Here is a 13302-nt window from a genome sequence, read left to right on the forward strand (position 1 = left end):
GGAATTTGGCAAAACCAAACAGCTCAGAATTCTTTACCCCAGTATGTAGCCAACAAAGACTTTATCCAGACTGAGGCTGAGTTAAGGATAGCACTGTTATTTAAATCTAGAGGTTAGATTCTATCTCCTGACAATAAAATGGTCATATTAGGTAAAATCGAGAGCTCTACTGAAATTTAAAGGCATTCATCCCATCAAAGGATAAAATTATATTTATGGGACATGATTTACACTTCATACCTAGAGAAAAAAACACATTGTATTATACTCTTTCTTGGTTTCTTTTAGGTTTTTGCAAATCATTTTATCACACCCAATCCAAATTATACAGTGACTCGTGGGCCAGAGAAAATCAGTTTATAAATACAGACAGTAGAATTTTTCTATAAATTCATTTTGTTTCTTTATAATTATTAAAGTTGTACTGTGGATTCTTGCTAATCCCCTGCCCCCAACACATACCATGTTGTAAAACTGGGAGAAATGTACTCTGATTTAGCAAACATACCCCAGAGAAAAACCTATAGTTTTCTTGATCTTAATGAGCCAATTTATATACACTCATATCCCAGCCATCGAAAATTGGCTCAGGTCCTGATTCCTATCTTTTTCATTATAAATGCTCCAACTTATCAAAAAGCACGCAGTGTCTCTCAGGCCTCTGAGGCTTGGCTGGGGTCCTGAACACAGAGGGTCATGGGACGGTCTTCCAGACTGGTAATTAATAATAAATAGCATTTGAAGAGTACTTCACATCTTCAAAGGACTTTGCAAACAGTAATTAACCCACATTCTAACACTTTTAAAGGAAGAAGCAGGAATTAGCTTTTGGTTTATGAATGAGAAACCGGCTTCCAATGAAGCTGTGGTTATGCAGTCTTTTGGAGTTACAAGGAATATCAGGTCTTCTTTCCCTACATTTCAGGTGGATCGTTCTCAGCCTCACTATCATCAACATTCTGGTCTGGATCATTACCTCGGGAGGGGAGCTTTTCTGCTCCTTGTAGGATATTTAACAGCATCCTTGACCTCTGACTCCTTGAGGCCAGTCATACCACCCAAGTCCTGACAATCAAAAGCTCTCCAAGTGTTGACAAACCCCTGGTGGGAATAAGTCACTCCCAGCTTCTATGATTAGCAACTGCCCTTTTGTAGGAGAAAGGGCCAAAAAAAGACTGGTAATGCCCCTTACAGGGTTTCTGGTACAAACGAAGTCTTTTTCTCCGATCCACATTCTGTTGTTACCTGTATCACAGAACCTCTGCACCTATTGTTTTTCTTTCTCATTTATATACAAAAATAATAACTGACAAGATAGAGCCTTTTAAATATAGTTCTAATATGAACTCACACGTGTGCACGCATACACACACACACACTTAGTCCTCACAACAACTGGATAAACCAGGTACCGCCGATGCCCTATTTTACACAAGAGGAATCTTGGACACAGAAAGGCTGCAGAACTTGTCTAAGTAGGTAAAAAGAGTCAGTGATGTCTGACTCTTTGTGGCCCCATGGACTGTAGCCCGCCAGGTTCATCCATCCATGGAGTTGTCCAGGCAAGATTACTGAGTGAATAGCCATTCCCTTCTCCAGGGGATCTTTCTGACCCAGGGATCAAACTAGGGTGGTCTCCTGCATTGCAGACTGATTCTTTACCATCTGAGCTACCAGGGAAGCCCCTAGGTAGGTAAGCCTAGGTTCAACTCAGGCACTTTTCTTCCAGGGTCTGCACTGTCAATGATTGAGCTATACCTGGATGTATGTTGTGTGTGCTTGTTTTTTTTTTTGTTTGTTTTCCCAGCAATGAGTTTTGGAGCAGTGGAAACTGTTCGGTAAGTGTCAGCATAAAGTCTCTAAAAAACAACAGTGATGATATGAATAAGGAAAACAGAGTCTCAAGAAAAGCAGTGGGGCAGCTGGGCCGATGTATTTGTGAATAAATATATGGTGAATCACTCAATAAACACAAGACACATTGAAACATAAAAGACTCACAAAGCATGATTCATATCCTCAAGGAGCCAATCCAGAATATAATAGCAGATAAAAAGATTACAAGGCAGAAAATTACAAGGAATACCTCAAATTCTAAATTCCTGAGTGGTAGGAAGAAGGAGATTTATTATGACGAAGGCACTAGGGTAGATCATCTGGTAAAAACGTCACGTGAGCTGTGACTTTACAGATAAGTAGGATTTGAAATTTGAGGGATGTCATAGCAGAGGCCCTTAGAGGACATTTCAGATAGAAGAGATGTGATGTTCATAAAGTTGAAAGGATGAAGTGTAATAAGTCAGTTTGGTTGGAATTGGCTAAGCAGAGAGAGATAAGATTGAAAAATTATCAGTTTTGTAATAGGTAATCACTCTTTGGTAATTTGGTAATAGATAATTAGGCAGGTAATAAATGGGCTTCCCAGGTGGTTCAGTGGTAAAGAATCCACCTGCCAATACAGGAGATGCAGGTTCAACCCCTGGTCTGGGAAGATTCCCTGGTGAAGGGAATGGCTATCCACTGCAGTATTCTTGCTTGGGAAATCCCATGGACAGAGGAGCCTGGCAGTCTACCGTCCATGGGGTCGCAAGAGTCAGACATGCCTGCACGACTAAGCACGTATGACAATAAATGTACTACAGTCTGTCTGAATTTTTCATACTACCAAGCAAAGGAATGCAAACGAGGAAGAATTTCTTCAGTGCTTCATGTGAACTAAGCACTGGTGTGCACTTTGACACACATTACCGTCTTTAATCACTGAAGGGTCTCAGAGAGAGGAGAACAGGATGAGAAGTGCCATTAGCTGTCAACTACTGAGTTTTCAACTGGAGACTCAATTGGGAAAGCATCTGGTTCCCTGCCCTCATGGTTCAGTTTTTACAGCTATAGGATCTGTCACAGCTTCTGTCTGTTTAAGTCAGAAAGGAGAGAGAGAAGAAGAGAGACAGAGTCTGCGGCAAGCATGCTACTAAGATGGAGACTTCTACAATGCGGGGTAGTTATGGACCAGCACCCATCACCTCATATTATTCTACTGATGAAGAAGCAATCACGGGTCCTGCCTTCCATCAAGTGGGAGGGATTCTTTTGTGGTTGTTGCTGAGGTTTTAAATCCTATCTGACTCCTTTGTGACCCCATGGACTGTAGCCTGCGAGGCTCCTCTGTCTATGGGATTTCGACGATGGAAACACAAAGAGGCAGAGATCCCGGGGACCACCTTAAAGTCTGCCCACCGTAATCCATCCTCTGACCCTCAAAGATTCACTTCCCTCCCATTTGCAAAATAATTTGCACCCTCCCAAGTTGTGCAAGAGTCTTATCCCTTTATAATATCAACTGAATCAGGATCAGGTGCGAATGAAATCTCTGGGATAAAGCTCTCCATCTATGGATGGGCAAAACGGAAGACACAAATGATCTGCCCCCAGTACACCCAGCATACAGCAGTGGGAGCCACCAGGCATGGGAGCTGGACACGCTGCCCTTTGGTGGGGAGGAGAAACGCAAGACAGAGAGGAGCCTCTGTCCACAGCAGTTGTGAAATGCAGCCAGGCTTGGAGTTTCTGGACTTGTTTCCAAAGCTTGGGAATGATTCTCTGTGGCTCTTGGCTCCACTGTCTGGGCTCGTGGTCCTGCCCTCTGACTCATCTCTTTTTCATGAAAGAAGGCATATGTTTGCAGTTGAGTAGTCTTCTGAGACTGCATCCTGCCAGCAGAACGTGGGTGTTTTCCCTCGGTCTCTTTTCATTTTATACTCTCTCTGTCCCTTCCAGGCTAAGCTGGCAGTGTGTCTGCTGAGATGAGTTTTCCAGGAACCCCATGGATCTCCCAAGGTGGGGTTCACAGTGGGGCTCACTCCTCTGGACAAAGTCACACAACAGGGCAAGATGAGACCTTTTGTCCTTTGGCTTTCTTATGAGATGGCTCAGAGACAAACACGACATCAAACCTACTCTGGGTCTTGGGTATATTAACAGTTTGGTTGAGAGGATCTAAGAGACTGTCTTGAAAGAACCACTTGGGAGGGTGCAAATCTGATCTTAACGTATTTCTGAGGTCTGAGCAAAGTTTGCACAGTCAGACCTTCAGTTTTTACTGTGTGTGGTACTTTCTAAGCAATGTCTTCATTTCAATAGCTTTGCTATCTAGAGGCTGGGAATTTTCAAAATCATCAAATTACATTTTCTTTAATAGGCAGAAACAGGTTTTTGTTTGAATCCTTTTGTATTTTCCTATAAGCAGCAAGAAACCAGGGGGAACCTTGGGCACTTTGCTTGTGAAATCTCCTTTACTATGTAATCAAGATTGTCACCCACGCACTTTTCTTTTCACATGTCAGGAATGAAAGTGAAAGTGTTAGTCACTCAGTTCAGTCACTCGGTTGTGTCTGACTCTTTGCAACCCCATCCAATCATCTTACGCTCTGCCGCCCCGGTCTCCTCTGGCCTTCAATCTTTCCCAGCATCAGGGTCTTTTCAAATGAGTCAGCTCTTCGCATCAGGTGGCCAAAGTATTGGAGTTTCAGCTTCAACATCAGTCCTTCCAATGAATATTCAGGACTGATTTCCTTTAGGATGGACTGCTTCGATTTCCTTGCCGTCCAAGGGACTCTCAAGATTCTTCTCCAACACCACAGTTCAAAAGCATTAATTCTTTGGCACTCAGCTTTCTTTAGAGTCCAACTCTCACATCCATACTTCACTACTGGAAAAAGCATAGCTTTGATGAGATGGACCTTTGTTGGCAAAGTAATGTCTCTGCTTTTTAATACGCTATCCAGGTTGGTCATAACTTTTCTTCCAAGGAGCAAGGGTCTTTTCATTTCATGGCTGCGGTGACCATCTGCAGTGATTTTGGAGCCCCCCAAAATAAAATCTCTCACTATTTCCATTGTTTCCTCATCTATTTGCCATGAAGTGATGGGACTGGATGCCATGATCTTAGTTTTCTGAATGTTGAGTTTAAGGCAGCTTTTTCACTCTCCTCTTTCACTTTCATCAAGAAGCTCTTGAGTTCCTCTTCACTTTCTTCCATAAGGGTGGTGTCTGAGGTTATTGATATTTCTCCCAGCAATCTTGATTCCAGCTTGTGCTTCATCCAGTCCAGCATTTCGCATGATGTACTCTGCATATAAGTTAAATAATCAGGGTGACAATATACAGCCTTGACATACTCCTCTCCCAATTTGGAACCAGTCTATTGTTCCATGTCCAGTTCTCACTGTCGTTTCTTGACGTGCATACAGATTTGTCAAGAGGCAGGTCAGGTGGTCTGGTATTCCCATCTCTTGAAGAATTTTCCACAGAAGCTGTGATCCACACAGTCAAAGGTTTTGGTGTAGCCAATAATGCAAAAGTAGATGTTTCTCTGGAATTCTTTTGCTTTCTCGATGATCAAATGGATGTTGGCAATTTGATCTCTGGTTCCTCTGCCTTTTCTAAATCCAGCTTGAACATCTGGAAGTTCACGGTTCACATACTATTGAAGCCTGGCTTGGAGAATTTTGAGCATTAATTTACTAGTATGTGAGATGAGTGCAATTGTGCAGTAGTTTGAACATTCTTTGGCATTGCCTTTCTTTGGGATTGGAATGAAAACTGACCTTTTCCAGTCCTGTGGTCACTGCTGAGTTTTCCAAATTTGCTGGCATATTGAGTGCAGCACTTTCACAGCATCATCTTTGAGGATTTTAAATAGCTCAGCTGGGATTCCATCACTCCACTAGCTTTGTTCGTAGTGATGCTTCCTAAGACCCACTTGATTTCACATTCTAGGATGTCTGGCTCTAGGTGGGTGATCACACCATCGTGGTTATCTGGGTCATGAAGATCTTTTTTGTGTAGTTCTTCTGCGTATTCTTGCCACCTCGCCTTAATATCTTCTGCCTCTGTTAGGTCCATATAATTCCTGTCCTTTATTGTGCCCATCTTTGCATGAAATGTTCCCTTGGAATCTCTAATTTTCTTGAAGAGATCTCTAGTCTTTCCCATTCTATTGTTTTCCTCTATTTCTTTGCAGTGATCAATGAGGAAGGCTTTCTTATCTCTCCTTGCTATTCTTTGGAACTCTGCTTTCAAATGGGTATATCTTTCCTTTTCTCCTTTGTCTTTCACTTCTCTTCTTTTCATAGCTGTTTGTAAAGCCTCCTCAGACAACCATTTTGCCTTTTTGCACTTCTTTTTCTTGAGGATGGTCTTGATCACCACTTCCTGTACAACGTCACGAACCTCTGTCCATAGTTCTTCAGGCACTCTATCAGATCTAATCCCTTGAATCTATTTGTCACTTCCATTGAATAATTATAAGGGATTTGATTTAGGTCATACCTGAATGGTCTAGTGGTTTTCCCTACGTTCTTCAATGTAAGGCTGAATTTTTCAGTAAGGAGTTCATGGTCTGAGCCACAGTCAGCTCCTGGTCTTGTTTTTGCTGACTGTATAGACCTTCTCCATCCTTGGCTACAAAGAATAAAATCAATCTGCTTTCTGTACTGACCGTCTGGTGATGTCCGTGTGTAGAGTCTTCTCTTGCGTTGTGTTAGTTGCTCAGTCATACCCAAGTCTTTGCAACCCTGTGGATGGTAGCCCGCCAGGCTCCTCTGTCCACGGGATTCTCTGAGCAAGAATACTGGATTGAGTTGCCAGTTCTTATTCTGAGGAATCTCCCTGACCCAGAGATCGAACCTGTGTCTCTTGTGTCTCTTGCGTTGGCAGGTGGGTTCTTTAGCACTAGTGCTGCCTGGGAAGGCCTCTTATGTGCAAGTACTATTCTACCAATAAATATACCGGGGTTGTGAACAGGCTCTACTACCAACACATAAAAGGCAAGCTGGATATGATTGTCCATTTAGTTTCTCCTTAGCTCAACACTGTTTGGAATTGCTAGGAAAAAACTTGGTAACACAGGGATTTTATCAGATGAATACAGTTTATTAATCTGATGGCAATCATCTTGATAATTATTTATAATATTATTACTTGTATGCTCTTCATTAACTTTTATTTTACTTAATGTAACTTGTTTTTCCTTCTTTAGTTAAAGATACATTGTGGGAAAAATGAAGTTACATGCTACTCAGAATAAAAACATCTGGAGACTGACTAATAGGCCTCATTTTCATGTCAGCAGATGTTTGGCTTAAGGTTGCTTGAGTTTCACTCAGGAGCTTTGAAATTACCTCATTTGCAAAGGAACATTAATGATCTTATTTATCAATTCATATAAAAACTCAAAGTTATTAAAGCAATGACTAATATTAGATGCAAGCATCTTTGCAAACCCTGAAGGTCCCCAAGCTGTCAGTTGGAAAGTGATGCCCTTCACATAGAGTCACTCACTACAGATTGCCTGTTGTCACTTCAGACGAAATTGTGTGACTCACAACACACGCTCCAGCTATTAACAAAACCAGATTTCTGGGACAAAGGACATGATTTACAGAGGGAAAAAACTAGCACAATTACTCTTACTTTTCTTGTGGGACTGTAACCCTGCCCCCATTATCCCTAAATTCTTGCTCCAATAATTGTGAAAACCATTGTTAGAATCATATGGATGTACCTTACTTAGATTACATAAAAATTAAGGAATGCAGAGGGTTGAGTGGTATTTTTAAGTATTATGACACATTTTGTAAGAACTTGAAGGCCTGTATTAGCCTCAGAATTCAATTTACTTTGATTTCTTGAAAGGGAACACCTTCAAGTTGGCAGTAGCTGCCTGATTCCTTAATAAGCAAGTAGAAACATCTAAGGAACAGTAGTGCCATTCCTGGGAGAAGGCAATGGCACCCCACTCCAGTACTCTTGCCTGGAGAATCCCAGGGACGGGGGAGCCTAGTAGGCTACAGTCCATGGAGTCGCTAAGAGTCGGACACGACTGAGCGTCTTCACTTTCACTTTTCACTTTCATGCATTAGAGAAGGAAATGGCAACCCACTCCAGTATTCTTGCCTGGAGAATCCCAGGGACGGCGGAGCCTGGGGGGGCTGCCGTCTATGGGGTCGCACAGAGTCAGACACGACTGAAGCGACTTAGCAGCAGCAGCAGCAGCAGTGCCATTCCTTAAGACTGTCAGGAGCTTTGGCAATTTTACAGGCATCAACCGAAACTGATTAACAGGGACTTCTCTGGTGGTCTAGTGGTTAGGACTCTGCACTTCCGCTGCAAGGGGCATGGGTTTGATCCCTGGTTGGGGGATTTGGGGAACCAAGATCCCACAAGCTGCATGGCACAATCAAAAAAAGAAAAAGAATAAAAAAACTGATTACCAAAGTTGTAAGTACTGATATTCTTGAGAACTCATGAGTGTCAGTTCATCTGTCTTATCCCATAACAGGAAGTACACTAACTCTGATACAAAACAACACCTGCTATTACTTCAGCAATAAGCCTGTGCCAGAGTAACGCTGGTAAAGAATCTGCCCACAATGTGGGAGACCTAGGTTTGATCCCTGGGTTGGGAAGATCCCCTGGAGGAGGGAAAGGCTTCCCACTCCAGTACTCTGGCCTGGAGAATTCCATGGACTGTGTAGTCCATGGGGTTGCAAAGAGTCAGACAGGACTGAGTGATTCTCACTTTCACTTTCAGAGTAATGTTAATGCTTCAGTCACTACGCTATGCTTTGTGTCTTCAGTCTCAATACTTCTTGCTGCTGCTGCTAAGTCGCTTCAGTCGTGTCCGACTCTGTGCGACCCCATAGATGGCAGCCCACCAGGCTCCTCTGTCCACAGGATTCTCTAGGCAAGAATACTGGAGTGGGTTGCCATTTCCTTCTCCATCAGTACTTCTTAGTTGCCTACTATTTTGGGGGTGAGATTAACTTCCCTGCATGTTTGGAAGAACATGTTGTCAAGAGTAACTTCTAACTTCACAGAACTCTCACTGCTGCTACTTTTCCAAAACACAGTGGCTTGCTTCCTAAAAATATTGGCTGTTTCATTCCCCACTTTCATTTAGACCTTGGATTTCTTTTATCTCTATTATCCCTAGCTTGCTTTTTTTTTTTTTTTTAAACCCATCCCCAGTAGCTTATCTCCAGTCCTAGCAGGATTGATGCTCAGTTTTGAGAATCGGTCTCGATTGTGCCTTTGGGTTCAGGTGGGGCTCTTTTTCCTCTCCTGCTACTGTGTTGGACAAAAACCCTCCCAGTTTCAGGGTGTTCCGTCTGATCCTCTGTGCTTTTCAATAAACATGTGCTGATTATTTGCCTAGTTTCCGGTTTTCTCAGGGCCCTGAGAAGCCCACACAACTCCTTTTTCATTCAAGTATTAATCCCATGTGAGTCTTGTAGCTCATCTGTTTACCCTCACTTCTTGCATATTTGGATTTTCAGGGATACCTCATTACCTGGCCCTGTCATAAACATTGTCCTTGGGTGTTTTCTTACTATCTAGCTGTCTGTCTGGTTTCTACGTGCTAATTTGTAAGAGATGCAAGAACTATTGTTACTGCCATCATCATCCCCAAATTTCCAAAGCTGACTTTTTTAAAGCATTCATGTTTAAGAAGAGTGCTTTTATTTACTTATTTTCACTTCCTTAAGGAAGAATACAAATTTCCTATACCAATTTTTTATTGCTGCCTTTAATCTATTAAAGGAGTTACACAACCTAAATTAATATTGGATCATCCTCATATTTATGGGCTTCGCTGGTGGCTCAGTCAGTAAATAATCCACCTGCAATACAGGGACCTGGGTTCAATCCCTGGGTTGGGAAGATCCTCTGGAGGGGGGCATGGCAACCCACTGCAGTATTCTGGCCTGGAGAACCCCCCCATGGAAGAGGGATTCTCCAGAGAAGCCTGGCAGGCTACATCCACCACGGGGTCACGGAGTCGGACAGGACTGAGAGACAACACAGCACATACTCATGGGAACTGCATACTACTTGGAGATATTTCACTGCTCTTCTTTTTGCAATATTAATTTCTAAAAGAAGTGTTACTGACCCATTTTATCTGTGTGTAACTATACTGTCAACTACGTTTTTAGTGTTTAGTAACTATCTAAATACGATTTACAGAGTAGAATTTATAAATCTTAAGTTCAGGAGCTTTGGCGGATGTGTACGTCCATGTAACTGCACCACAATCAAAATATATCATCTTTTCATCACTCTAGAAAGCTCCCTTTGCTCACCTCCAGTCAATCTCCCTACTTGGGAGGATTCTGTCCATACAAAGTCAGGGAATAAAGTCATTGGACATCATTAGTGATGGTGATTCCATGGTTTTGACCGGGGGGTAACATGATTTGACTTTCAGGTTTAATAGTAAAAATTCTGTTTGGGAGAAGAGACTGTAGCGAAACATACAAGGGAAAAGGCTAATTAAGAGGTCACCATTAAGTCCAGTAGGTCAAACAGTGCGGACTATGGTAACTGTTAAGCGGTGAGAGGTGCAGACTACAGTTACTGTAAGTAGTTAAGCGGTGAGAGGTGTAGACTACGGTCACTGTAAGTGGTGAATATGTTTAGAGGCTGGATCTAACAAGATGTGCTACGCACTGAAGCTATGAGTGCAGATGGAGTCAGGAATGAAGCTACTTGTGAAGCCTGGTGAGTAGACGTACACTTTAGTGAAGTGGGGAACTGTGGATGAGGTCTAGTTTGCTTCACTTATTTACAAAACAGAAACAGATTCACAGACTTGGAGGGTGAATTTAAGATTGCCATGGGGAAGAGTTAAGGTAAGGGACACACCGGGAGTTTGGGATGGACATGTACACACTGCTTTACCTGAAATAGATAACCAACAAACATCTGCTATATAGCATAGGAAACTCTGCCCAATACTTTTTAATAATTTAAATGGGAAAAGAATCTGAAAAAGAATGGATAAATATATATGTACAACTGAGCCACTTTGCTGTATACCCGAAACTTACACAACACTGTTAATCAGGTATGCTTCAATATAAAATAAAAATGTTTTAAAAAGATGTTTGAAAAATCAAGAATTCTACTATGAAATATCATTAGGTGAAATTATGTGATCTAAGGTTGCTTCAAAATAATTCAGAGGTCTATAAATATGAAAAAAAGATTGATAACTGCTAATCGTTGAGAATGGGTGATATGCACACACAGGTTCATTGTCAGCCTCCTTGCTGCATTTAACATTTTCTTCTATGATAAAAAAGAATAGTTATGGTTGGACAGGTTGAGAGGGCCACGTGACTTCATGTGATGCTATGTAAATGGTTAGATATGTGAACTCAAGTTAAGCAAAGAAACTGGCTCTAAAGAAATGTGGGAGTCATTAGTGCATTTAAAGCCACTGAGCAGGATTCGAACACTTGTGGACTGAAAAGAGGGAGAACAGATCTAGAAACTGAACTCTCCAGCATTTAAAGATGAGGAGAATCTAGAAAGGCATTCTTGCCAGAATTTCACAATGTGTCTCAAGTCCCTGAAAAATACGTAACTTGGAATAAGCAATTACAGTTCTAATAATGTAAACAATTTACTGCAATGGCCGTTAAGAAAGAAGTACAGGTGACATGGTGAAGTAACCTGGAAACCAAACAATGAGGGCCAGCTGCAGCACATCACAGGCCAGTCCATGGAATAAGGTGTAGCAATTGGTACAGCTTAGTGACCGTCAATATTCTCACCATTTATTGAGAAAAGCTAATCATATAAAGCGTGATAGCTTTATACTTGTTGACACTGAAAATATGTATTTTGTACTTTCCTTATCATCAATAACCTAAAATAGTAGATGTTATTATCTTTGGTGGTAAAATTGTGTACTTTCCTCTTCACTACACATATTTTGCAATTTTTCTCAATAGACGTTGTGTAAAACTATACAAATTTAAAATGTTTAATAAAGCTCATTTAGTAATATGAAACACAAAGGACCTTCAACAGGAACTGACTTAAATCAGTCAAAAGGACATTGATGCCTTAATATCTACTTGACTGAAATAACAATTATGAATTTTTGAAAATAAATAATAAGAAGTTATTTTAATAGCATATTAAATATTTTATTTAAATTAATAAATACAACAAAATAACATACATTTGTTCCTCTGTTTGAATAAAATAACTACTTACCAACAATCTACACACAGTTTCTCAAGTACCAAATTCCAAGTATTTAACTGATGCCATGAAACATATTTTTCAAAATGTATAGGCTACCTTCCAAAATCTGGTATATTTTGGTTTCACATATTTGGTATATAAATCCAGATGTAATATATTTATATTTACACATACTACACACTTTAAATAATCTAAGAAAAAATAAGTCATTTAAAAAAATCAAAGCAATTTACTTCTCTGTAGAGCAAGTTACAACACACATACCATTCTGATACCTTTTCAATGGGTCATACGTAGGAAAACCACTCTCTGTGAATACTGTTTATACTGAAGTACAAATTCATATAAAAATATTTTCTTTAAAATATGCTCTATTTTAGAAAAAAAATTAATTGTAGGTCAAGTACGTTTAAAATTGTAAGAGATTTAAAAAATCAAACTGATCTAACTTTTAGACCACCACTCAATCTCCCCTGATTTAGCTAATAACATCATTAACAAGGTGCTTTTAAGGCGGTGCAGTGGTAAAGAATCTGCCTGCCAATGCAGGGGATGCAGGAGACATGGGTTCAATCCCTGGGTCGGGAAGATTCCTTGGAGGGAATGGCAACCCACTCAAATATCCTTGCCTGCAAAATCCCATGGACAGAGAAGCCTGGCAGGCTACAGTCCATGGGGTTGTTAAGACTCAAACATGACTGAGCACACACACTCACCCTGATCATTAACAAGGCATTTTATTCATGAGCCTGACCTTACCCTGAAAAATAAATTTGTTCACATTTCACATTTAAAAGCGGAATTTTAGCCTTCAACTTAAAAAGACGTATTTACAAATCCAAATGTGCCAACCAATATTTTTCTTGCAATGCTTTTATTATACAAAAACCACTATTAAAAATCTTATTCGACTTCATAAAATCCTGTTTAGGTCACTACTTTTAATGAGTCTAAAAGCTTCTAAATCTATTTTATTAATATGAGTCAAAATTTTATATTTGTATAAGGAGATTGTAATGTTAAACTTTTTATTTCATCTTGGTCATAAAAATAATGAAATACTTACTATACTGCTAAAAAATTTTCTTTCTTCACATTGGGCCACTGGGTGTCTTTTCACCACTTGTATTTCTTGTTAAATAATCCATTTTTCTTTTAAGTGTTTTCCTCATATAAATGAGTACCTTTTTTCTTATTATTAAAAGCTCTATAAAGATACAGAAAAAAAAATAAAGTTATGAT

The 13302-nt window shown here is 40.4% G+C and overlaps 2 protein-coding genes across 8 annotated transcripts in view; one reads left to right on the top strand and one right to left on the bottom strand.

The window, feature by feature from the left end:
- Window positions 1-13302, bottom strand: part of LIG4 (DNA ligase 4) — an 84063-nt gene that overhangs the window by 64397 nt on the left and 6364 nt on the right. For 5 of the 7 annotated variants that reach the window (XR_014071659.1, XR_014071657.1, XR_014071658.1 and 2 more), the window contains exon 3: window positions 13127-13267. Coding sequence is in view for 4 of the 7 variants with exons in the window: in XM_081551430.1 (XP_081407556.1) it covers window positions 13152-13267 (116 nt within the window). In the remaining 3 variants the exon portion in view is untranslated. Of the gene's footprint in view, window positions 1-11977; window positions 13268-13302 lie in introns of those variants that run through there. The other 2 variants (XM_081551432.1, XM_081551431.1) reach the window with 1 other exon arrangement.
- ABHD13 (abhydrolase domain containing 13) overlaps window positions 1-13302 on the top strand; it is a 60544-nt gene that overhangs the window by 20507 nt on the left and 26735 nt on the right. The gene's annotated exons all lie outside the window — the stretch shown is intronic.

This window comes from Giraffa tippelskirchi, chromosome 12, assembly GCF_054371585.1.
Source record: "Giraffa tippelskirchi isolate mGirTip1 chromosome 12, T2T-mGirTip1v1.2.pri, whole genome shotgun sequence".
Classification (NCBI taxonomy): domain Eukaryota; kingdom Metazoa; phylum Chordata; class Mammalia; order Artiodactyla; family Giraffidae; genus Giraffa; species Giraffa tippelskirchi.